A 25,228-nucleotide genomic window follows, 5' to 3' on the forward strand; every position below is an offset into this window, starting at 1 on the left:
ACCTTCACTTTCCCCCTAATATAATCTTCATATAAGTCAGTGGGAAAGAAAGAAAGAAAGTCACTCAGTCGTGTCCGACTCTTTGTGACCCCATGGATTGTAGCCTACCTACCAGGCTCTTCCGTCCATGGGATTTTCCAGGCAAGAATACTGGAGTGGGTTGCCATTTCCTTCTCCAGGGGATCTTCCCGACTGAGGGATTGAACCAGGGTCTCCCACATTATAGGCAGACGCTTTACCATCTGAGCCACCAGGGAAGTCAAAGTCAGTGGGAGGCTACAGGTAATTAGTTGCCAACCCATATTTTGTAATTTTTTTAACTTTTTATATTGTACTGGGATGTAGCCGATGAACAGTGTTGTGATAGTTTCGGGTGAACAGCTGAGGAGGACTCAGTCATGCATATACTTGTATCTGTTCTCCCCGGAGCCTCCCTCCCACCCAGGCTGCCACATAACATTGAGCAGAGTTGTGTGTGCTACCCAATAGGTCCCTGGCCAACCCACTTTAAAATTACGGTTAATATAAAAAACCCACGTTTCTACCTTTTCTAGAAAGATGCGTTCTGCTCCCCTGTGGTCAGTGCTCTAGTTTGAACAGTCCCACCACCCTCTCCTTCATTACCTGCCTCTTTCCTCTAAGCAGCTGAATCTGCAACCTCTATGTTGGCCTATCACCCACTTTCACAGCGGGGCTCAGGCAGAACAAGTAACTTGCCTAGTGTTAAACAGTGGCGGAGGCTGAGTTTTCAACCCAGATACTGCAAATAAATTCTATACTTATTCCACTGTATCAGCTGAAAATGAGATGAATTCACCTTATTTGACTTCCTTTACTGCTCTACTCTGCCCTGAGTCAGTCCTTAAGTATGTATTTTTTTATCCATTCAGGCGGATCTGACCCTGAACTTGTCACACACTGTAACCTCTGCCCTGCTGTACAAGTGCCATCTTGTGTGAAACTAACTCAAACTTGTTTTTTTCTCATTGTTGTATCAAAAAAACAACACAGAATCACACTTTTCAAATGCTGTGCTTTACATTTTATTAAAAAACAAGCAAACATCTTCAACATCAAATGCTTTAATTCATGTTTTTCTGTCAAGCATTGACCACATTATAGACCCAACACAACGAAAGCAATTAACACAGGGTAATTCGTGATAGGGACAGAGTACGGAGGCCAAGGGGGCAGAAAGTGCACAGGACCAGCTGGCTGCTTGAGCTGCTCGTCCTTGACACTGTGGTTCACAAGAGCCAGTTCAGTCAGTTCACCTGCAAGTAATCACGGCCAAGGATCTGGCTGCTCTAAACTTGCTTAAAACAGAATTAAAATCCGAGTTTGCTTACTGTTGGGCTCATTCAAGTTGATCAAATTGGAGAGAAAGAGTGCTGGCAGAGCCCAGAACGGGAGTCCTGTGTTCTCATGAGCCATCGTCACCCAAGTACACAAAGTGCCCGTCCTTACTGTAGGAGTTTGCTCAGTAGCCCAGGCTCCTCATCTGATCAGAAGTCCCTTTGCCTGGACAACGTTAGAGCAGCAAGGAAAGCAACCTAACTTGCCAGCTCTCTTCCCCGTTTTGGGTCAGTCATCAAAAAGCACCACAAGACGGCGACTTCCTGTAGTTTACCTTGTAAAGCGCGTTCTGCTTTGACATTTCCCTTTAGCGGTGAAGTGGCTTGGGGGGCGTTTGCAGAGACTGAGGAAGCGTCCTAGGTCCACCGTCAGCAGAACACTTAAATTTATAGCCTTTAGGTGACGATTTCTGCCGACACTTCTGTAGATGACTAACCTCAATCATTAAATTTTGTGAACGTCCCTATTAGAGGGTGACAGTTTTTGATGCTTTCTCCAGAACCTTAGAATATACCTTTTTGAAACCTGTGAACCTCATGCACTGACGGCACTGTCAGGGCCGTGAGGGTAAATGTGTGTGTATTTACAAAACTAAAATGAATTAAATACACGACCATTTCTATACTTCACTAAAATTAGAAGTACGAGGAACAGAGGCTAATCAGTGCTTTGCTATTCAACAAAATGCCTTCAAAATGTGAGAAGTAGCCAAGTGGCCATATTCCAAGCAGCAACCGAGACATCCAAAATACTCTTTTTAATGTAAAAATCAGTAGAAAATGAACCAGGTGACAGAGTCATTATACTGGCTTCCAAACTCTTTGAAAGAAAATAGTGGAATTTTTTTTTTTTTTGAAAAAAGGAAGTGCTTTGTCTACTGAAATCTGATCTGAAGCAGCACCCCAGCATGGGGAGAAAGCAGGGGCCCTCCAGGGGTCCATTCCACCAGCCCCAAAGCACCGCCTGTCCTCCAAGACTCCACAGATCACAGCCCCAAACCCACACAGCTGCACAGGAAAACCTGGGGCTACCAACTTTTATGTAATACAGCTTATCAATCTGGATAGGATATGACAAGTTTTTCAGAGTTCCTTTAAAGGAAAAACAATTTAAGAGTATCTAATTAATTCAAATTTTCGGCATGGTATCTACCGGGCAAAAGCCCTGGGTGAATGCAGGAGGTGCAGATGAGTAACTAACATTTCAGTTGCATCAGAAGCACCAGAGGTGCAGACGTCCCTCATCTCAAGACACCCTGCTTCCTGAAGTCAAGGGCTGGTTCCCGGGCTGAGGCTCCCACACTGTGAACCAGCTCGCATGGTGACTCTGATACTACAGGCAGCCTGCAGGGCATATTCTGAGAAACGGGAGACAAGCCTCCAGGAGAAATCTGAGAAAGGCAGGGGTATACTTTTAAAAGGCAAACCCAAACAACCTCTTCTGTCTTATTGCTGAGAACAGACCTTCATTCAGATTGAGATAGAGTAACAACACTATTTTTTCTTTTTAAATTTCTAGAAATTTTTAATAAATCTACCTCTACCTACATTGCTATCCCAAATTAGGTAGAATTTTTTTTTAAAAAGTCTGAATATAAAGTGCTGGTTCTTGTTTCAGTATTATCAGCTTGAGGGAAAACCACATAAAATTATCACCCGTTCTATTGACCTTTTCAGCTGAACAAGTACAAATTACGTATTCGGATCCACATGTATATGTAAATTAATATCATCTTTAAATTTTTTGGTCAGTGCAAATTTAAAATTCCATAATATACATTAAGTACAATTTTGCTTTATATTACAAATGCACACTATTTTCTTTTGACATGCTGGTAGTATTCATTTTTACAGCAAAAAGGACTGTTCACAATTTCTGAGTCACAGTATATTTTCCAGCTCTAGGTAGGCAAACATTTCAAAAAGCAAATACTACACGTTTTTGACACATCCTAAAAAAATAAAAATAAATAATTTTGACTATAACATTTCATAAACGTTAGCTACAATAGGGTTCACAGCTAATAGTTGCAGAAAACATAAAACACCTTTAAGATCATGTAATCTTATCATTTGGCAACTTGTATGTTACAACACAAGTCAGTTTGATTTCCATTAAACAAAAAAAAGCACTGAAAATTCTCATCATCTACTTATGGGATCCCTAAGAAGCTGCCAGGGATTCAGTATTTAACCTACTAAGATTGCAAGGAGCTAGGAATTGTATTAGAATAAAAGGAGAAATCTGAAAACAGACATGAATACAAGCTTTACTTCACATATTTCTTCCTGAGCATTTAGAAGTTACTATTTTTAAATCAGAATAGTTTGAAATGGAACAGAAAAATTCTATGGCAAATCATTTTTTATAAAGTGTGGACTCTCTGGTAATGTCAACAATTGCTACCCTAATATATAACTTGCAAACATGAGTCTTATAAATTGTATTTATTTAAAACAAGGTACTTGCCTATCCATTTATTTGAAATGCTGGGTAAATGTGCCTAAAAAGAGAATTTTTCTAAAATATGTTATATGATATGATATTCTGAAGTAACTTTCCTAAAAAAATTAAGTCTGAATGAGTGAATAAGGTTAACAGATAAACTTCGTGAAGGTCAAACTTCAGTGGATTATGAAAATGAAAGACCAGTTTGTTTTTAAGTAAATGAGGGTGTTTTATATGACTCTGTTCTAAATCCAATGTAACATTATAGCTAGAATACAGTTTTAAAAGTAAAAAAAAAACTATATAGTTATTTTGATTATTTTAATTCTGATACCCCCTATTAACTATTTACTTTGATTATTCTATAATTAGTACTATGAATTATAGATAAAATATAGCCTAAAGCAAAGTGAATCTAACAGTATATTTGTAAAATGTGGTATCGGTAACAATTTTGATCACAAATTAAACAATGAAGCTCATTATACTCAAAACATGATCAGCCCATGAAAGAAAATCTGCACTCTCTCCCAACCACCACCACAGGTAGCTACTGTGAATGGTGTGTGAGTAAGGTGAAAACAGATCTTCTCACAAAATCTTACAATACTAGAATTTAGCTGCTCACATTGAGATCTGGGAAGAGATTACTTTAAGCAAAATAAAAGCATTCTAATGTAACTGACTACTACTGTATACATTTCTTAGTTGTTCCTTCAAAACATGGCCTGGGCCTGAAGGTGACTGAAATTTAAGCTTCTGGCAACTCATAATAGACAACAGATTCATCCACAGATCTTTAAGGGGAGCTAATGGTGTTTGGTGGAAGATACATTCTAGTTCTTCAGAGATTAATGGCATAAAAGACCACCAAATCCACAAATGGGCCATCTGTCCTAAAAATACCAGGCTGGGGACCCCCTGGGGCAGCCTCGCTGTGGAACCTGAGGGAGCAGACTGGGGAGCAGCAGAGGAGCACCCTCGGAATATTTCTGAAGAATAAGAATATCCAGATAATATATCTATCAGAAGAATTATGGGTTTTAATTATTACTTAGGCTACATTTCTATCTGTGAGTAGCAGAATTTATGATCAATTTAACTTATTAAATAAAGCAACATATTGTAAACACTAAACACAGGTATACCACGGTGAAGAAAATAAATAAGTAAAAAAAATATATCTCTCATTTTAAAATAAATATGATACAAACATTTTAGCAGAGGATTCTATCCATTTCCCCAAGGGAAAATTCTGTTAAGTATTTTGGATATACTCCTGTATTTCAAAATACTGTAAGACCACCAATTTTTAAAAATGTATCAATCAATACTGAACTTGTTTTGAGCAATTAACCTGACTGGTAAATTTTCCTTAGTATATATTTTTTGAATTGTTGACACTGTCTTTTAATCAGAAGAGAATTTGGTGAACAGTCCGATTTGAAACTTGTAACTTTTTTTTTTTTTTGACTGCCACTCCGCACAATTTTAGTTCCCTGACAGGGGATTGAACCCCATACCCTCTGCAGTGGAAGCATAGAGTCTTAACCACTAGAATGCCAGGGAAGTCCTGAAACTTAAAACTTTCAATGCAAAGTGCTCTGAATGTGGATTTTTACAACTTGCCTAGGTGGTCCCCTTTTGGCTATACTGGAGTATAACAAGATGGCAGATTTCAGCTCAACTCGGTCATTAACAGAGTTAACCAAACAACAGCAGGAGACTGAAAGTGTCCTTAAAATAAAATTTAAAACAAAAAATCTGAGTGTTGCCTTCCTTTTACATTTCTCCTTTTAGGGTTTCCTGGAAATAGATATTTATGTGTCCACTTGGTGCTGGGCTGCAAGAAGTCTTAAGAGACATGCTGCAGGAGGATGCCCAGCATGACACCAACCATCTCCTTTCAAAAAAGCAAGTCATTTTTAAATGTTACAGTGTCATCACACTCAACATTAAAATGGCAATGATTTTCCACCCACACCTGGCTGGATATACGTGTCCAATCCACTGTGTGGTTCAAGAATAAGGACCGGGAGGGAGCACACAGGTCAGCGAGCCTACCCGCAGACACAGAGCCTTTGTGGAATGTTCTGTGACTTTCTGCTAGTGCTGTACGGTCAAAGTGTTTGCTGCAAAAAGAGCAGGCATTTGTAAACAACCGGAGGTCTGGCTGTTTTTGGAATGCTATTTACATAAATGCATACCCACTCTACTACTGATGAAGTGAAGACTAAGCTAGTTGACAGCTCTTTTTTGGATGAACGGGTATCTAGTTGTTTGCGAGGATTCTACACTAAGTCCTCACGTCCTCCTCCATCTACTCCGTTTCCTTTGTATCCTCTTGATCTGAAGTACTAGAGACGTCGTCATCCGTTTGTTCTCCAGAGAAATACAACATCAGGGCGTGTGTCTTGTGGGTTATGGTGACAGTGCAGGGCCCCTGGGCCCACGGCTCCCCATCTACCTGCATGGGCATCATCGAGCACTTCAAGATCAGCTAGAATTATGGGGAAAAATGGGAAAACAGTTAGTCCCCAGAAAGCTCAGACAAATCTTCCTTAATAACATCTTGAGTCCTTTAACCCATCTTAGGGACATTTCTTAGCACTGTACTCTTAGAAAATTAATCTGAATATATTTTATTCTTCAATTGTTTAAAGGATTCTTTTTCATTGGACACTTCACTTCTTCAACTGGACTGAGGGCCATATTTCCTGTCTTTCCCCATCCTACTCAGCCCGGGTACAGGATGACCGATAGCATGGGCTGTAAACCACATGTTTGTTTAGGGAAAGCTATAGTATATTATCTTCTAAACCTCAATGGCTTAGAAATGAGACAAATTATCCACCATAGCAATATTTCACCTACTCGCACTGTATGTGCTTGTCCTATTCGAAAAGGATTCGCCAGTTTCACTTGAATCTGAGCACAGTGGAAAGACCCATATACTCCGACGACTTCCAATAAACCATCATCATGCCTAAAATTGGACAAAGGAAACATGGATTATGTGATGCGGTAAAATAGAACTAGCCACAATAGGACAATTACTTTTCAGCATAAGTGGACCGTCAGCTTATTAACTACTGACATTAATGAGGTATACAAAAAAGAAAATCTGTGGTAAAAATGTTAAAAGTCTACAAAGAACAGACTGCTTTAAAGAAACCAGTGTCATAAAAAACCAGTTGCAAATGTACATACCTGGCTAGAGGGTAAGTCTCGTCTCCCATCCCTTCCCACAGTCTGCAGCCACCACCCCAGTAGCCGATATTCAGAACGATAATGCCTTCCAAATTCGGCAGTTCTACTCGCTCACCATCCAGCTCTAGCTTTAAAGAAATACAAGGAGTAAGTTACTTTAGGGCACACTACTTTCAGACACAGCCACTCAGAATCCTATCCACTTTCACATACATGTGAAAGCTGGTTGGAAGACTGCTTCCTACCCAGGTAATCTAGCCTTTCTCATTTGTTCAATGTTTATTGTAATAAATGAATAACAGTGAATTTTTTTAAATCAACGACATCCTTTTTCTTACATCCCATTATTTTTTCAGGCTTTACCTAACTTGCTGTTTTAACAGCATCACACACTGCCAACCCCTTCCTCTTTCCCTGAAATATTCTCTTCCTTTGCTTTCTGGGAACCAGACTACTTCTCTGGGCGTCCCTCTGCCACTGCTGAGAGCTCCACTCTCAGCCTCACACTGAAGGCATTTCACACAGCCATGTACTGGGCTCCCTTCTCTTCTCTACACACTCTGGATGGAAAGCTGAGCCACTTCTGTCTTGCTAATTGCCATCTCTGTGCTGAAGGCTCTATTTTTTGTTGGTGCAGGAAAGTGAACTGGGCTAGATCTGTATATCCAACTGCCCACAAAACATTTCCCACTGACTGTGGCTCCTAAAACTCTCATGCACAAAGCTGAGTTAAGCATCTTCTCTGCCATCTACTTTCCCAGGAAAGGTTAGCACCAGCTGTCCTCACCCCCTAACTAGAAACCTGGAAATTACCTTTGACCTCTGTCTCTTCACCTTCCATACCAATTAAGCACTAAAACCACTGATGCTACTTCTAAGTCTCCATCCCTTGCCGTCATTCCTGACCACACCCTAGTCCAGCAGCCACCGTTTCTCTAGCTCTGCTCTCCTCTTATTCACCTCTCAAAGGCTGGTTAGACTGACACTTATCCCGATTACGTCCCTTCAATGGCTGGACTCAGTGTTCACGATGAACTCCAAGTGCCTTTATAACAAGTCACCAGTTTCTCTGTGACCTCAGCCTCTGCCTGGTTCTCCAGCATCAGCTCTCGCCACTGTCTCTCCTGCAGGTTACACTCCAGCCCGAACACACTCAAATATGCTATGTTCTCTCCTGCCTCTGGGCCTTTGCCCATGTTGTTCTTAGCCCAGAATAACGTTTATTTCCTTCATTTAGCTAAGTTTTAATTTGCAGATTACAGTTTGTAACTTCTTCCAGAAAGACTTCCTCATCAGTCACTTTCCCTAGACAGTTTCCAGTCTGTGGGTTATGTTCAGCTCAGTTCAGTTCAGTCACTCAGTCATGTCCAACTCTTTGTGAGCCCATGGACTGCACCACACCAGGCTTCCCTGTCCACTACCAACTCCCGGAGCTTGATCAAACGCAAGTCCAATGTGTTGGTGATGCCATCCAATCATCTCATCCTCTGTTGTCCCCTTCTTCTCCTGCCCTCAATCTTTCCCAGCATCAGGGTCTTTTCCAATGAGTCGGTTCTTCCCATCAAGTGGCCAAAGCATTGGAGTTTCAGCTTCAGCATCAGTCCTTCCAATAAATATTCAGGATTGATTTCCTTTAGGATGCACTGGTTGGATCTCCTTGCTGTCCAAGGGACTTTCAAGAGTCTTCTCCAACACCACAGTTCAGAAGCATCAATTCTTCAGTGCTCAGCTTTCTTTATAGTCCAACATCCATACATGACTACTGGAAAAACCACAGCTTTGACTAGACGGACCTTTGTTGGCAAAGTTAATGTCTCTGCTTTTTAGTATGTGGTCTAGGTTGGTCATCGCTTTTCTTCCAAGGAGCAAGCATCTTTTAATTTCATGGCTGTGGTCACCATCTGCAGTGATTTTGAAGCCCCCCCCAAATAAAGCCTCTGTTTCCACTGTTTCTCCATCTATTTGCCATGAAGTGATGGAACAGGATGCCATAATCTTAGTTTTCTGAATGTTGAGTTTTAAGCCAACTTTTTCACTCTCCTCCTTCACTTTTATCAAGAGGCTCTTTAGTAGTTCTTCGCTTTCTGCCATTAAGTGGGGTGTTGTCTGCATATCTGACGTTATTGATATTTCTCCCAGGAATCTTGATTCCAGCTTGTGCTTCATCCAGTTTGGCATTTTGCATGATGTGTTCTGCATATAAGGTAAATAAACAGGGTGACAATATACAGCCTTATGTATTCCCTTCCCGATTTGGAATCAGTCTGTTGTTCCATGTCCAGTTCTTTTTTTTTTTTTCCATGTCCAGTTCTAATTGTTGCTTCTTGACCTGCATACATATTTCTCAGGAGGCAGGTAAGGTGGTCTGGTGTTCCCATCTCTTGAAGAATTTTCCACAGTTTGTTGTGATCCACACAGTTAAAGGCTTTGGCATAGTCGATAAAGCAGAAGTAGATGTTTTCCTGGGACTCTCTTGCTTTTTTATGATCCAATGGATGTTGGCAATTTGATCTCTGCTTCTTCTGCCTTTTCTAAATTCAGCCTGAACATCTGGAAGTTCACGGTTCACATACTGTTGAAGCCTGGCATGGAGAATGTTGAGCATTACTTTGCTAGCATGTGAGATGAATGCAATTGTGTGGTAATCTGAACATTCTTTGGCATTGCCTTTCTTTGGGATTGGTATGAGAACTGACCTTTTCCAGTCCTGTGGTCACTGCTGAGTTTTCCAAATTTGCTGGCATATTGAGTGCAGGACTTTCACAGGATCATCTTTTAGGATTTGAAAAAGTTCAATTAGAATTCCATCACCTCCACTAATTTTGTTCACATTGTAAGGCCCACTTGACTTCATATTCCATGATGTCTGGCTCTAGATGAGTGATCACACCATTGTGGTTATCTGAGTCTTTAAGATCTTTTTTGTACAGTTCTTCTGTGTATATAATTCCTGTAAGACTCCGTATTTTCCTTATATTATTTCTTATGCCATATTACAATGTGGTTTAAATGTCTTTCTTCTCTCCAGACTGCAAACTTAGTGACAGTGAGAGATTTGTCACTGTATGTCTAGTACCTAACACTGTGCCTGGCATTTAATGGGTGGTTTCACAGGTGATTTTTGTATAAACAGACGATTAGACAAAAAAATGTGCTACCTCATACGCTTTACTCTACCCAAGTAATCAAAGTCCAGGAAAAAGGAAATAGGATAAAGCAGAAGGGAACATTCTTCACAGCCAACCTCACCATTCCCCCTGTGCCGTGAGCTCAGAGTCTGTGTAACCAGAGCAGCAGCTTTCCGAGCTGAGTGTGCTTTGAGGCTCCTCCTTCTCTGCTCATTTTCCACTCTTTCCCTAAGCTGTTTATTGTCTGGCTCTTTCCTTACTTTTTTTTGGCCATGCTGTACGGCACAGAACAAAGATACATTACAACCATAACAGGAATTAAACTCTGGGCTTCATCTTCTCTGAGAGTCCGTGACTCAGGCACTGTTGTCACAGAGCTTCACACTGGTCATCACACATGACGAAGAGCATACAGATGCTGTTCAGTATAAGAGTTAAACAGACTCTGGAGTTACATAAACCTGGGTTTAAATGCTGGTTACCTGTATCCTTGGGCACTCTGTGAACCTGGGCAAGTTATTTAATTTCAAATAGCTTCATGAGTGATGGGAATATAGTAGTATCTGCCTTACAGGCTGTGGTGAGAATTTAGTGGGGAAATGTGTATGAAGCACTTAGAGGTGTCTGGTACACAATAAATACTCCATTTGTGTTATCGAAATATGTTAATAGAAAATTCAGCATTTTTGTTTAAAAAAAGTTCATAGTCCAGAGACCACCTAAAAGTTTAAAAGCTTACCTCAACTTTTTTATTCAAATCTTTACATTCTTGCACTAAACAATCTTTGGTTCCATAAAATAAGTAAACAGCCTATGAGAAATGGACAGAAAATATGATATTAAAGCAATCTAACAAGCCCTGTAAGCTAGAAAAAGACACTGAACCAAAGCTCCCTGATGTGACGACTGAGTCATGTATCCACAGAGTGGACTAGAGACTGATGGGAGAAGGAACCATTATTACTACAGAGTTCAGCCCATTTTTTTAGGGGAATGTAGGATTAGGTGGTTTGTGCTTAAATGGTGTTTTCTCCCAGTTTATCCAAAAAGCTACACCTTATAAAGAAAATTTTGCCTTTTCCTAGTACTTAACATTACTTAATGAAAGTAATGCAGGCAAATCTAGCAAACATTTTATAATCACTTTTGAATATAGAAAGGTTGATGGAAGCATTGAGATGCTAATTACCATACTGTATAAACAGCAATACTATTGTGTTGGTAACTATATTAATAAAAGGGAGCTATTCATAAATTTCAAATATTTGTAAAAAAAGAAGCAGGAACAGATAACTGTAAAACAGAACCAGCATCTATTTGTCACATCCTGTTGCTCAATCACCAAAAGTCATTAAAAAAAATTCCAAGACAAATGTTCCACCAAAGGAATCAATTGTACTAGAAACCAGTTAAAACTGTGGTAAACAAACGCTCCTTTCTTGCCTCGTTTGCCTTGTAGAGTCTTTTCAGGCCTATGCAATCTACTTTTCCACTAATGGCTTCATCAAAAATTTATCTTGCCTAAATTTACTTCCAATTCTAGTTGCCATTTGAGTAAGATAAGCTACCATATATTCCATTTAGTAGGCATCTAAGCAAAATATGCTCTAAAACATTGCAACTGGGAGTTAAAAAATTTTGTCATGGATACTTTAATAAAATACATTTAAGGATCTAATTTGACAGTCTTATACAAAATGGAGCAGGCAAATCTTTCCGTAAGTTAGTTCTATCTCAATCTAGTTGAAAGAGTGCTAGGTATAATTGAACTATTGATTTTTACTGTACCTTAGGTGATAAGCAGGAAATGTTATTTTATCCAACACACCTTATTAAGAATTCTGCTAGAAAACAGAGATGGGGCCTTCTCACGATGAGCGTGAAAATTGAGGGCCATGAGAGCATCAGGTCCAATAGAAAAATAGTTGTTCATTGTGAATTCCTGTGGAAAAGGGTAAACAACAGATTATGCTTCCATCCATGCCTGTGTCATTTATTAAACATATAAATCTTAGTCTTTATGTTCTTTATGAAAACTGAGTCATTTACTTTTTACATAAGCTATTTTATGCTATCCAATGACATTTCCAGAGATAAAGCTTCAGTTTAAAGGCTGATTCTTTAAGACAAAATTTCACTTTCCATTTCTGGTTAATATGCTACATCTAAACAGCTCTACTCTACACCCAGGCTTTCAAATCCTGTGTTCTCAATATTTGCTTGTACTTCCAGCACTTTTCAGGTTCTCAGCTTTTTCAGTCTCCATTAGGCTATTGGTGCTTGTTCAGTTTATCTTACTTCCCAGTCCAGCCTGGGTTCCTCAACTGAGCTGCACTTGGTCTTCTCCCTGAGCAATAGCTTGCATATCTGACTTCTTGTTCAGTGGGTCAGACTAAAGGTTGACATGCCCCGAATATTAATGCATTTTCTTCCTATTCAAACCTGAAACCCTATTTTTCTTATTTTGGTTAATGTCATTTTCACGTATCCTGTCATAAAAACTAGAAATCTTGTAGTAAAGTTTTTTTTCCCCCCGCTTCCCCTAATAGCAATCAGTTGCCAAGTCTTGATCAATACCACTTCTAAAATGTCTCTGAACAGGGAAAGTGCTGAGTCATGGTTTGGAAATGCTGAGTCATAGTGAGGAAGGTGCTGTGTTATGGTGAGGAAGTAAGTAGTTCTCCTCCTAAGATTCCCTTTGTTTTGTCACAGTGCAGGTTTCTTCCCTATTTTCACATTATCCCCAGTATTTTTCTTTTTCTTATTTTCTTTCTTGTTTTTATATATTATTAATTTTAAATTGGGGTTTAGCTGCTTTACAATGTTACATTAGTTTCCACTGTACAACCAAGTGAATCAGCTCTATGTATACACACGTCCCCTCGCTCTTGGACATCTCTCCCCATAGCCACTCCCCACCCCACCCATCTAGGTCACCGCAGAGCACCAAACTGAGCTCCCTGTATTATACAGAAGCTTCCCACTAGCTAGCGATTTTACACACGGTAGTGTGTAGATATGTCAATGCTCTCGATTCATCCCACCGTCTCCTCCCTTGTTGCGTCCCCAGGTCCATTCTCTATGTCTGTAGCTCTACTCCTGACTTGCAAATCAGGAGTTGCAAGGTTCATCAGTACCATTTTTCTAGATTCTACATATATGCATTAATATACAGTATTTGCTTTTCTCTCTGACTTACCTCACTATGTATGACAGACTCTAGGGCCATTCACATCTCTATAAATGACACAACATAATTCCTTTTTATGGCTGAGTATAGAAAGAGCGCCTGAAGAACCATGGATGGAGGTTCGTAACATTGTACAGGAGGCGGTGATCAAAACCATCCCAAGAAGAAGAAATGCAAAAAGGTAAAATGGCATTTTTATCTCCTCTGAGGAGACCGTGCAAATAGCTGAAAAAATAAGAGAAGCGGAAGGCAAAGGAGAAAAGGAAATATATACTCATCTGAATGCAGATTTCCAAAGAATAGTAAGGAGAGATAAGAAAGCCTTCCTCAGTGATTAATGCGAAGAAATAGAGGAAAACAATAGAATGAAAAAGACTAAAGATCTCTTCAAGAAAATTAAGAGATACCAAAGGAACATTTCATGCAAAGATGGGCACAATAAAGGACAGAAAAGGTATGGACCTAATAGAAGCAGAAGATATTAAGAAGAGGTGGCAAGAATACACAGAAGAACTATACAAAAAAGATCTTCATGACCCAGATAATCACGATGGTGTGATCACTCACCTAGAGCCAGACATCCTGAAATGTGAAGTCAAGTGGGCCTTAGAAAGCATCACTACGAACAAATCTAGTGGAGGTGATGGAATTCCAGCTAAACTATTTCAAATCCTGAAAGATGATGCTGTGAAAGTGCTGCACTCAATATGCCAGCAGATTTGGAAAACTCAGCAATGGCCACAGGACTGGAAAAGGTTTGTTTTCATTCCAATCCCAAAGAAAGGTAATGCCAAAGAATGCTCAAACTACCGCACAATTGTACTCATCTCACACACTAGCAAAGTAATGCTTGAAGTTCTCTAAGTGAGGCTTCAACAGTACGTGAACCGTGAACTTCCAGATGTTCAGGCTGGATTTAGAAAAGGCAGAAGCAGCAGAGATCAAATTGCCAACATCCATTGGATTATAGAAAAAGCAAGAGAATTCCAGAAAAACATCTGCTTCACTGACTATACTAAAGCCTTTAACTGTGTGGATCACAATACACTGTGGAAAATTCTTCAAGAGATGGGAATACCAGACCATCTTATCTGCCTCCTGAGAAATTGCTATGCAGGTCAAGAAGCAACAGTTAGAACTGAACATGGAACAACAGACTGGTTCAAAATTTGGAAAGGTGTATGTCAAGGCTGTATATTGTCACCCTGTTTATTTAACTTATATGCAGAGTACATCATGCAAAATGCTGAACTGGATGAAGCAGAAGCTGGAATCAAGACTGAAGGGAGAAACATCAATAATCTCAGATATGCAGATGACGACATTCTAATGGCAGAAAGCAAAGAGGAACTACAGAGCCTCTTGATGAAGGTGAAAGAAGAGAGCGAAAAAGTTGGCTTAAAACTCAACATTCAGAAAAGTAAGATCATGGCATTCGGTCCCATCACTTCATGGCAAATAGATGGGGGAACATGGAAACAGTGACACACTTTATTTTTGTGGTCTCCCAAATCACTGCAGATGGTGACTGCAGCCATGAAGTTCAAAGATGCTTGCTCCTTGGAAGAAAAGTGATGACCAACTTAGACAGCATATTAAAAAGCAGAGATATTACTTTGTTGACAAAGGTCAGTATAGTCAAAGCTATGTTTTTTTCAGTAGTCATGTATGGATATGAGAGTTGGACTATAAAGAAAGCTGAGCACCAAAGAATTGATGCTTTTGAACTATGGTGTTGGAGAAGACTCTTGAGAGTCCCTTGGACTGCAAGGAGATCAAACCAGTCAATCCTAAAGGAAATCAGTCCTGAATATTCATTGGAAGGACTGATGCTGAAGCTGAAGCTCCAATACTTTGGCCACCTGATGTGAAGAGTTGACTCACTGGAAAAGACCCTGATTCTGGGGAAGATTGAAGGTAGGAGGAGAAGGGGATGACAGAGGATGAGGTGGCTGGATGGCATCATTGACTCTATGGACATGAGTTTGAGTAAGCTCTGGGAGTTGGTGATGGACAGGGAAACATGGTGTACTGCAGTCCATGGGGTCACAGAGTCAGACACGACTGAGGGACTGAACTGAAATAATGTTCCACTGTACACATTTACCACATCTTCTTTATCAATGCATCTGTCGCTGGACATTTAGGTTGCTTTCATGTAAATAGTGCTGTAATGAACACTAGCATGTGTTTATGATTTTCTACAAGGAAGACAATACAGATGGCGAAGAGGCACATGAAAAGATGCTTAACATCAGTAAGTATTAGAGAAATGCAGACCAAAACTATAATGAGGTATCATCTCCCACTAGTAAGAATGACCATCATCATAAAATCTACAAACAATAAATGCTGGAGAGGGTGTAGAGAAAAGGGAACCTTCTTGCACTGTTGGTAGGAATGTAAACTGATAGAGCCACTATGGAGAACAGTATGGAGGTTCCTTAAAAAACTAAAAACAGAACTACCATATGGTCCAGCAATCCCACTACTGGGCATATACTCTGAGAAAACCATAATCCAATGTATCTTTTTAAAACTATAGACTTGCCATCTCTGTGCTACCTCTGTATTATTTGCTATTTACTAACCATGATGTGCACCCTCCAGTCTATTTCCTCTACCTGGGGAGTCTTTTGTTTCTTTCTTTGTTGATCTAAATTGTATTTACATTTTAAGGACCAACTCCCATGTCACTTGCCCTGAAATCTTTCCCGCCTGATCCACCAGGGGAGAAGCAGGCACACCTGCAGCCTGTTCCATAACCAGCTCCCCAGAGACAAGCACCTGTTGCCGTGTCCCACCGCAGTGCCACAATGGAAGCACTCCACCATGTCTGTTGAAACCACTAGCAACTGCAGCCCCAAAAACATACCTTGGGTTTTCTTAAGTTGTAGTATCCTTTATTTGTTACTTGAACTTTCCATCTAAAAAATAAAAGTTTAAAAAAATCAGTAATTACTAACAAATTAATTGTCAGTTAATTATAATTATTACCAATCAACTCTGGATGTCTGGTAGATAAGGTTCTTCTATTAAAATAGCTTTTGGGAAATGAATACATTTAAATGACTATGTAAATCTTGAGAGGAGTACTCAGCCTAACTTGTTACCTAACTTATGATTTACATAACAACACAATATACAGCAACAAAATAAAACACCAGTGTCCACACATAAGTACAACTGACATAGTCTTTTACATTTAAACTACATTTAACTTTAGAACTACACAAGTCTTCATTTATAATTCAAGGAATATTCCCAAAGCTCAAGAAATCACTTTTGAGGGTAAGTATAACTTACCTATCTAGTTTAACTCCATCTGCTTCCATCACGTTTCTTAAGACTTGTGCAACTGGGATTTCTCCCGCATAACCTGTACCCCACCCCAAGGTATTGGATAGATCATTGCCTGTTCCCAGAGGCAAGACTGCAACTTGTGGAATGTATTTCTCTTGTCCCTACAATATAGAAGATTATTTTAGATTTTTCTCTTCAGACTATTTGGAGGGTAATAATATTTGGTAAAATTCAAAGCCCAAAGCAATAAAGATACAAATAATAACTACTCAATCACAATATTCAAGGTTGGCAAGGTCTTCTAATATTCACCTGCATAATAAAAAATATAACCACAAATACTTTGTAACTTTCTTGGAAGTGCTTCTGTGAGAGGCAAGGAGATCTTAAGGATGGATACCTTAATTTTCATTTCGTCAAGGGCATCCAGGACCCAGCCGACAGTCCCATCCCCTCCACAGACAAGCACTCGAGCTGAGTCATAGGGAAGAAGAGTACAAAGTTGTAGGGCTTTGATGGGGGGAGTTTTAGTAACATCAAAAACCTATAACGTGAAAGAAAAGGAAAAAATTATTTTACCCAACACTGTCACCCACCTGTGAGGATAATTTCCCTCTAGATGAGGACCTAGATGTGCTTAAATAACAATGCTGGCATTTATCTTTATGCTGGGCAGTATACCAGACTATAATCACTGTGGCTCATCCTGAGTGAAGTGAGTGAAAGTCGCTCAGTCGTGTCCGACTCTTTGCGATCCCATGGACTATACAGTCCATGGAATTCTCCAGACCAGAATACTGGAGTGGGTAGCTTTTACCTTCTCCAGGGGAGCTTCCCAACCCAGTGATCGAAACCAGGTCTCCCAAATGGCAGGTGGATTCTTTACCAGGTGAGCCACCAGGGAAGCCCTAATGCTGCCCCTAAAAAGCACGAGCAAACAGCATTCTACTGGAAATGGAGACATAGGAAGGTTAAATAACTTGCCCATGCTTCCTCTGATAATTAAGTGCTGACATAGAAATCCAATCCTGTATTCTATCCACTGTACAATACTGCCACCTTTATGTTCACATAAAACCAGGCTGTGCTCAGTTCACCTTTAACCAGTGCTTCCTATTCTATATGGGATTTAAAAAATCCATTACTAGTGCAAGTCAGTACACATTTCTGGAAAACAATTTTGCAATATGAGTAAAATGACATAAAGATGAAAGGATCCATAATACCTATAATTCTATAAACAATCTAGGAAAATATTTCAAAAGATGAAAAAACTGTGTATAGATAATCAGTGCAGCATTATTTATAATCATACAAGTGTAGAGACAAACTCGACTGCCATCAGCAGGAGACTATAAATATGGACACATCCATTTGATGGTTTCTTAGTCATCACATATATAATTATGAGGACTAGGCTGCAACACTGGAGAAAGCAATGGCAACCCACTCCAGTACTCTTGCCTGGCAAATCCCATGGATGGGATTTAGTTGAAAAACTAAACAACCCATTATGCAGCAATCATTCTTTCCAATTTGTAATTTTCTCTTTCAACATTACACAACTTAAGAAAATATAAAAATAATTTTAAAAGGAAAGAGAAAGGGAAGTTCCCTGGGAGTTCAGTGGTTAGGACTTGGTATTTTCCCAGCCATGGCCTGGGGTTCAATCCCTGGTTGTTTAGTTTTTCAAATCCCATGGAGGAGCCTGGTGGGCTGCAGTCCATGGGGTCGCTAAGAGTCAGACATGACTGAGCGACTTCACTTTCACTTTTCACTTTCCTGCATTGGAGAAGGAAATGGCAACCCACTCCAGTGTTCTTGCCTGGAGAATCCCAGGGACGGGGGAGCCTGGTGGGCTGTCGTCTATGGAGTCGCACAGAGTCGGACACGACTGAAGTGACTTAGCAGCAGCAGTAGCAGCAGCAGGTTGCAACACGGGAGAACATACTTTCAGGTAAATGCAAAGTTAGATTACGTTGAAAGAAATCCCAATATATGAATGCATGCACAATTCATGGAAAGAACATGGACAAATGAAAACAACTGATGTATCTGTGTAGAGGTACTGCAGGTGATTTTCTCTTTTTATTTTTAAATTTTACTTATTTTGGCTTTGCTGCAAGGCTTGTGTGATCTTAGGTCCCCAAACAGGGACTGAACCCCAGGCCATGGCAGGGAAAATGCCAAGTCCTAACCACTGAACTCCCAGGGAACTTCCCTTTCTCTTTCCTTTTAAAATTATTTTTATATTTTCTTAAGTTGTATAATGTTGAAAGGGAAAATTACAAATTGGAAAGAATGATTGCTGCACAATGGGTTGTTTAGTTTTACAAAGTAGAAGCTGCTAGCATGTCATCTCAGTCTCAATGGCATGAACCTTTTATTCTCACTTTTAAAACTGAGGTATAAATTACATATAATGAAATTCACTGATTTAAAGTCAACAATTAAATGAGTTTTAGGAAGCTTAGTGAGCTGTGCATTATTCAGTTTAGAACATTTTCGCTGCTCCAGTAAGATTTCCCATTAGTAAGTGTCCATTAGTCACTCCTAATTTCCAGCCCTAGTCTTAGGCAATCACTGTACTCTCTGGCTCTATAGATTTACCCTTTCTGAACAGATCAATAAGGAATCATACAGTATTGATCCCCTGCATTGTGCTTCTTTCACTCAGCATGTTTTTGAGGTTCATTTAATTTGTAGTATGTATGTACTAGCATTCCTTTTTATCACTGAATATTCCATTCGTATGGGTACGTCACATTTTGTTTTATCCAGCCACTGACTGATGGGCTTTTCTTTTGGGCTATCATGAAAAATGCTGCTATGAAAATCTGCATAAAAGTATTTGTGGGATATGTTTTCGTTTCTGTTGGGTAGATTCCTAGAAGTGCTATGTGGTTTGGGAAATTTAAGTTTGAATTTTTAAGAGACTGTCCAAGTAGTTGCTAAAGTTGCTGCACCATTTACATCCCTACCATGAGAATCCCTCTTTCTCCACAAATTCAGATGGCTCAATACTATTTTCATAATTATTATTCTTCCCTATAACCAGGTGATTACTGGCTTAAGGCATTAACAACCATTACAATTTAGGGAAAATGTACAACTAAAACTGAAAAGATTACTACAGAAAGCAAGGTCTCCTCTTTGGTTACCTGGACGGGATTTAGGAGGATCCTGAATTCTCCCAGCAATCCTTCTCCCATGTTAGTTCCACTACGAGAGTTGGCCAGAATTATTAATGGAGTCCACTGCTTTCCAAGTGTAGAGGCTAGCTAAAAAAAGTAATGTGCGTTAAAAGACCTTACTATCTCAAAGACAGTTTTTCATTTCTTATTAACAACAGTGCTGTAAATCTGCTGAGAGAAAAATCAACTATCCCAGTCAGTACAATATAAAAATGAAAGAATTCTAAGAATGCAAAGAGATGAATTAATTTCTGCTTAATATATTAATATAAATTTCTTCTACATTATTCTAGATGAGTTATCCAGTATACACTTGGGTACTCATGTAAGAAGGAACTCACTTAACAAGGAATTCCACTGCTAAATCAAATTACTAGAAAGTTTTGACTTAAACTGAGTTAAACATCTGTCTTTCAGTAACTTTCCACTTTTGATTCCTGAAGTAAGGAATAATCTCATTTGTTCTTCCATATAACTGTTGTGTTCAATCACTTGAAACATTATATCATTTATTGGTCTTGCCTCCCAGGCAACACATTTCAGTCCTTCATAGAAGGGACATTGATCTTCTCTGCTCTCTAAACCCTGACTGTGCTTTTCTGGCTGTACTCTAATTTTCAAGCTTTTTAATTTTTTTGAATGGTGTATTCAGAAATATATTCAAGAATCCAGATTTGCACAAAACCCTAAATCAAATTAAATTCATGTTTCTCTACTCTAACCACTTCTTTCCTCTCCCCTTCTCCTCGTGGGTATAAACATTAATGAAGACGTTCCCTGGTTTTACTTAGTGATCCTCAGTCTCCTATGTCAGACTGAAATCAGAGACATAAGGGGTTGTGTATTTTTTTAAAAAAGTATCACAATAACATTAAACATAATGTTTTTAAATTTTAAAATGTCTATTTTGGACTTCCCTTGTGGGAATGTTCACTATTATTTGTGGCAGGATCTAATGTGCAACAAATTCTCGTCTCCAGGTACCCTATATGAGGTTCCACAGGAAAACATTCTTCAGAACAATGTGTGACTAAAAATCTACCTTCTTTTTACTGACAATAATGAGTTCCAAACCTGGCTGTTCATCAATCATCTGAAAACTTAAAACAAATACAGATTCTGGGGACTTATGGCTACCTGCTCCAGTATTCTTCCCTGGAAAATCCCAGGGACAGAGGAGCCTGAAGGGCTCCTGGAGGGCTGGAGGGTACAGTCCACGGAATCACAAAGAGCTGGACACCACTGAGCGACTAACACTTTCACAATATGGTGGTAGTGGTTTAGTCGCTAAGTTGTCCAGGCTCCTCTGTCCGTGGGATTTTCCAGGCAAGAATACTGGAGTGGGTTGCCATTTCCTTCTCCAGGGGATCTTCCCAACCTGGGAATCGAACCCGGGTCTCCTGCACTATAGGCAGATTCTTTACCAACTGAACTACGAGGGAAGCCCAAAATATAACACATCCCAATTTCTCCTTAGACCTGAAGGAACTCAAGTGCCAAAGTTCCTGGCACATCTTTAGGAAGTGGGTAGGGTATCATGGCTTACCATAATGATTCTTCGCACACACACAGTTCTCAGTGTTTCACACTGACTTAAATAACTTTGTGGAAATAAATTATGTAAAGAAAAATAAACTCTGATTACCATTTCATAATCTGTTTTTTTGTCTTTACGCATATGATTAATGGAGGTTAAATAACTTGGTGGAATGATGAGGTTTTTGAATTCTCCAAAATCACACTTTTCATTCCTTAAGCTATTTTTCATACACTCATCATGTACTGTTTTTTGACACCAAACGCACCTGAGGGAAGGAAAAAAACAGATAATAATTAACTGGAAACAATAATCATACTAATCTGCAAACCAATCATTTTTGTCAAAAAAACAAATTGTAATCTTATCACCAATGAAAAAATCTGGCAAGTAAAAATTTATAATTGCTTTCTACACAGTCAAAATAGAGCAATAAACTTTGAATAAACTTGTTTAACAGTAGTTCTTAAAGTGTGGTCTGGGGAAGATCATTTCTGGGTGTCTCTGAGGTTGAAACCATTTTAATAATAATATAAGATGTTATTTCACCTTCATTTCTATCAAAAGCATATAGTAGAATTTTCTGGAAGCTTTATGGTATGTGCCAAATCTACGGACTGAATGCAGAAAGAGATACAAGCCTCTAGCTGACTTCCACGCCAAAGAAATGTACCAAAAATATAAAACGATGTCACTTTCCTCTATTTTCACAAAATATTTTGTTACCAGTATCATTTTTAAAGTGAATATTTTAACCGTTTCTCAGTTTTAATTTATAATGTGGTAAATACCAGTAGATGTAATCCACATAAGCAAAGCTGGTCTAGAATATGGTTCTGTGTACTATATATTTGGGCTTTGGCTGGAACAGGATCATTAGGCCTAAAGGCCTACAGCTTAAACACCCAACTGGCCCCAGTACTTGAAGAGTTCTTCAAGGTTCAGTCTGAAAACCTCCTGATTTATAACCATCTATGACCACTTCAGCAAAGATAGCAAAACAGTCAATTTCTTATTGGCAGTTAATATGAAACAAATCTATACGTTTACATCTAAATTACAGGCAGAGACATTTATGTTCAAATTTGTCTCTGTGTTTAAATCATATGAAACGAGAATAGTGCTGGCCAAGGTCTTAGGTTTCTATTATTAATCTACTAAGCATTTAATCCACTCACGGATAAGGCAGATCTGACTGTACAGATAGAGCAGGCCAACAGAAAACAATGGCTGTAACTAAATAAATAAAAAAAAAAAAAAAAAAAGAGGATACAAACTCTTTCACCCCAAGGTCAACTCTCTTGGACTTCTATTTTAAGGCTGTTTTTTTCCGGTTGGATGTTCAGTTTTGTCAAATAATTACTGCTATTGACTCAAGAATCCTAATTACTGCTCAAATTATAATTATCTGCCTGATCTGTTAGAGGGAAAATGTAAAATAACTTGCACCAGACTTTGTTAACACTTGCTTTCAACCTAAGCTTGAGAAATTACAATTGATTGCTTATGTAGCCAAAGTATTTTACCTCCACCTACTGTGCTACTGTACACTTTAAACTAGTGCATTGTTACTGAAAATAATCTGAAAGGAAACCCCACTGAATTATTTCACAACGGTTTCCTCTGGGAAGAAAAGTGGGACTGAGGAATGAGAAGAACACTCACTTTTTACTCTACGTTCTTTTGTATTGTTTGAGTTTTAAACATCAGTATATATATATATATAAACTACTTGAATAAATTTTTAGAAGTGTATTTTAGGTGATCTTAGCTTTAAAGTAAAAGTGTTAGTCGCTCAGTTGTGTCTGACACTTTGAGACCCCATGGTCTGTAGCCTGCCAGATTCCTCTGTCCATGGAATTCTCCAGGTAAGAATACTCTAGTTGGTAGCCATTCCCCTTCTCCAGAGGATCTTCCTGACCCAGGGACTGAACCCACATCTCCTGCATTGCAGGTGGATTCTATACCGCTGAGCCACCGGAAGCCCAAATTAAACTAGTAATCTGCAACAAAGCACAAATCAAATTAAGCAGTAATTCACCATATCAGTGGAGGATTTTTGATTTTAAGTGAAAGTGAAAATGAAGTTGCTTAGTCGTGTCTGACTCTGCGACCCCGTGGACTGTAGCCCACCAAGCTATCAATTTTCAAGACAGAATAAAATTTGCTGGTATGGGAGGCACTTCATGCAAGTGGGTATTCTAGAATCTAGATCTTCCTGACCCAGCAATTAAACCCAGGTCTCCTGCATTGCAGGCAGATTCTTTCCTGTCTGAGCCACCAGGGAAGCCTGTAATGCTTGAGAATTTAGAAAATATAGAAAGACATAAAAGTCATCTAGAGATAGTTACTCTTAACTTTTTGATATATTTAATCTCAGTTTTATAGTCCTCATATATTTATTTTTCATGTTAGGGGTAACAATGTATATATGTCTGGAGGTACTTCTCCTTGAAATTGTATCATGAATTCTGTCCTATGCCATTAAGTATTTTTTTTTCAAAACATAGCTTGTAAAGATGTATAATATCACATCACATGGACATAATTCATTTAATCCTCCCCCCTCTAAAAAATTTAGATAGTTTGTCTAAGTATAAACAACCTGATGCACAACCTTAAAAATAAATGAAATTATTTCCCTGGAATCTTTAGAAGTCAAATTACTGAATCAAAGGGCATGCGTTTTCCTAAGTTTCTTGAGATGTCTGTCCAGAATGCTTGATACCAGCACACAAAGGTGTCCATCATATTTAATATTCGCTCAACACTTTTCCTTGATAATTTGATGAGTGGAAAAGTACTTTGTTGTTTTAATTTGGAGATCTTTGATCACTAGATGAAGCGGAATAATTTTTCTGCCTTGTTTTGTGAATTGATTCATAGCCTATCTTTTACTAGGTTTTAATAACTGCACGCACTGTTATGTAGGATATCAACTTCTTTTCTGTCATAGTTCCTGCAAATATTTCAGTTTTCTCTTAAATTTACTATTTAATGTACTTAAGTTTATTTTTTGCTAGACAGATCTATATTCCCTTTGTGGTTTATTTAAATGCTTTCAAGCTTTGAAGACCTTTACCTTTCCAAATTAGATAAATATTCACCTATAGCTATTTTTCCCCCTCACAATTCAGCTTTAATCCAGTGCTTCTTAACCTTCTGGGGCTACAGATTCCACTGAGAATCTCATGAAAGTGTTAGGCTTCCTGGAACCTTATCTATGAATTAACAATTCCTGCTTCAATCCACCTGGAGTTTATTTTGGTATAGAGTGTGATATGAAGCGTTAACTGTTTTCCTCTCAAAGAGCACTTGTCCAAGCACGACTGATAAAGTCATCTTTTCTATCCCATTGATTTGTGACACCTTTATCATTCACTAAATTCTCATAAATTTCAGAAAAGACTGTTTTAACCAAGATGATGGCTATTATCAGCCTTTGTTCTGTTAAAGTAAAGCCAACATACTCACTCCTTAGGCAGCACTCTATTTTTCCTGAGAAATACCATAATCAAAATCGAGACCTGTTTTCTTTATATATTTTGTAACTGGTGTTTTACTTGATCTAGATTTCAAATCTGATAGGAAAATAAGACATTAATAGCAATATTTTAGTTTTAGCAGTCATGTTTTTGAGTGACTGTTTATGATCTTTATTCTTTTCCTATTTTGAAAAATTTTAAACCCTTACACAGATGTCAAAAGAATAGCAAAATGAATACCTTTAAACCAACCCTTAGCTCTGATTCATAATTAACATTTTTCTCTCATATTTTCTTTCTTTCTTTCAAAATAAACTCATATTTTGATGTATCATTTGGAAAGAAAATTGTGGACATTATGAAATTTCACCTTTCAA

General features: G+C 38.7%; 1 protein-coding gene across 7 annotated transcripts in view; it reads right to left on the reverse strand.

Moving 5' to 3' along the window:
* Positions 1–1,019: 1,019 nt before the first annotated feature.
* The window catches only part of DGKE (diacylglycerol kinase epsilon), a 29,406-nt gene continuing 5,197 nt past the window's right edge, over positions 1,020–25,228 (reverse strand). For 2 of the 7 annotated variants that reach the window (XM_086360890.1, XM_086360889.1), the window contains exons 3-12: positions 21,475–21,634; positions 19,797–19,916; positions 17,036–17,179; positions 16,639–16,796; positions 16,208–16,259; positions 11,971–12,084; positions 10,882–10,953; positions 7,015–7,142; positions 6,679–6,790; positions 1,020–6,304 (exon numbers count right to left, since the gene is read on the reverse strand). In XM_086360890.1, the coding sequence (XP_086217016.1) occupies positions 6,125–6,304; positions 6,679–6,790; positions 7,015–7,142; positions 10,882–10,953; positions 11,971–12,084; positions 16,208–16,259; positions 16,639–16,796; positions 17,036–17,179; positions 19,797–19,916; positions 21,475–21,634 (1,240 nt within the window). In that variant the 3' untranslated portion in view covers positions 1,020–6,124. Of the gene's footprint in view, positions 6,305–6,678; positions 6,791–7,014; positions 7,143–10,881; positions 10,954–11,930; positions 12,085–16,207; positions 16,260–16,638; positions 16,797–17,035; positions 17,180–19,796; positions 19,917–21,474; positions 21,635–25,228 lie in introns of all 7 variants that reach the window. The other 5 variants (XR_015148351.1, XR_015148350.1, XR_015148353.1 and 2 more) reach the window with 4 other exon arrangements.

Source organism: Bos grunniens, chromosome 19 (assembly GCF_055505025.1).
Source record: "Bos grunniens cultivar Pamir isolate PY7600 chromosome 19, Bosgru_T2T1.0, whole genome shotgun sequence".
Taxonomy (NCBI): Eukaryota; Metazoa; Chordata; class Mammalia; order Artiodactyla; family Bovidae; genus Bos; species Bos grunniens.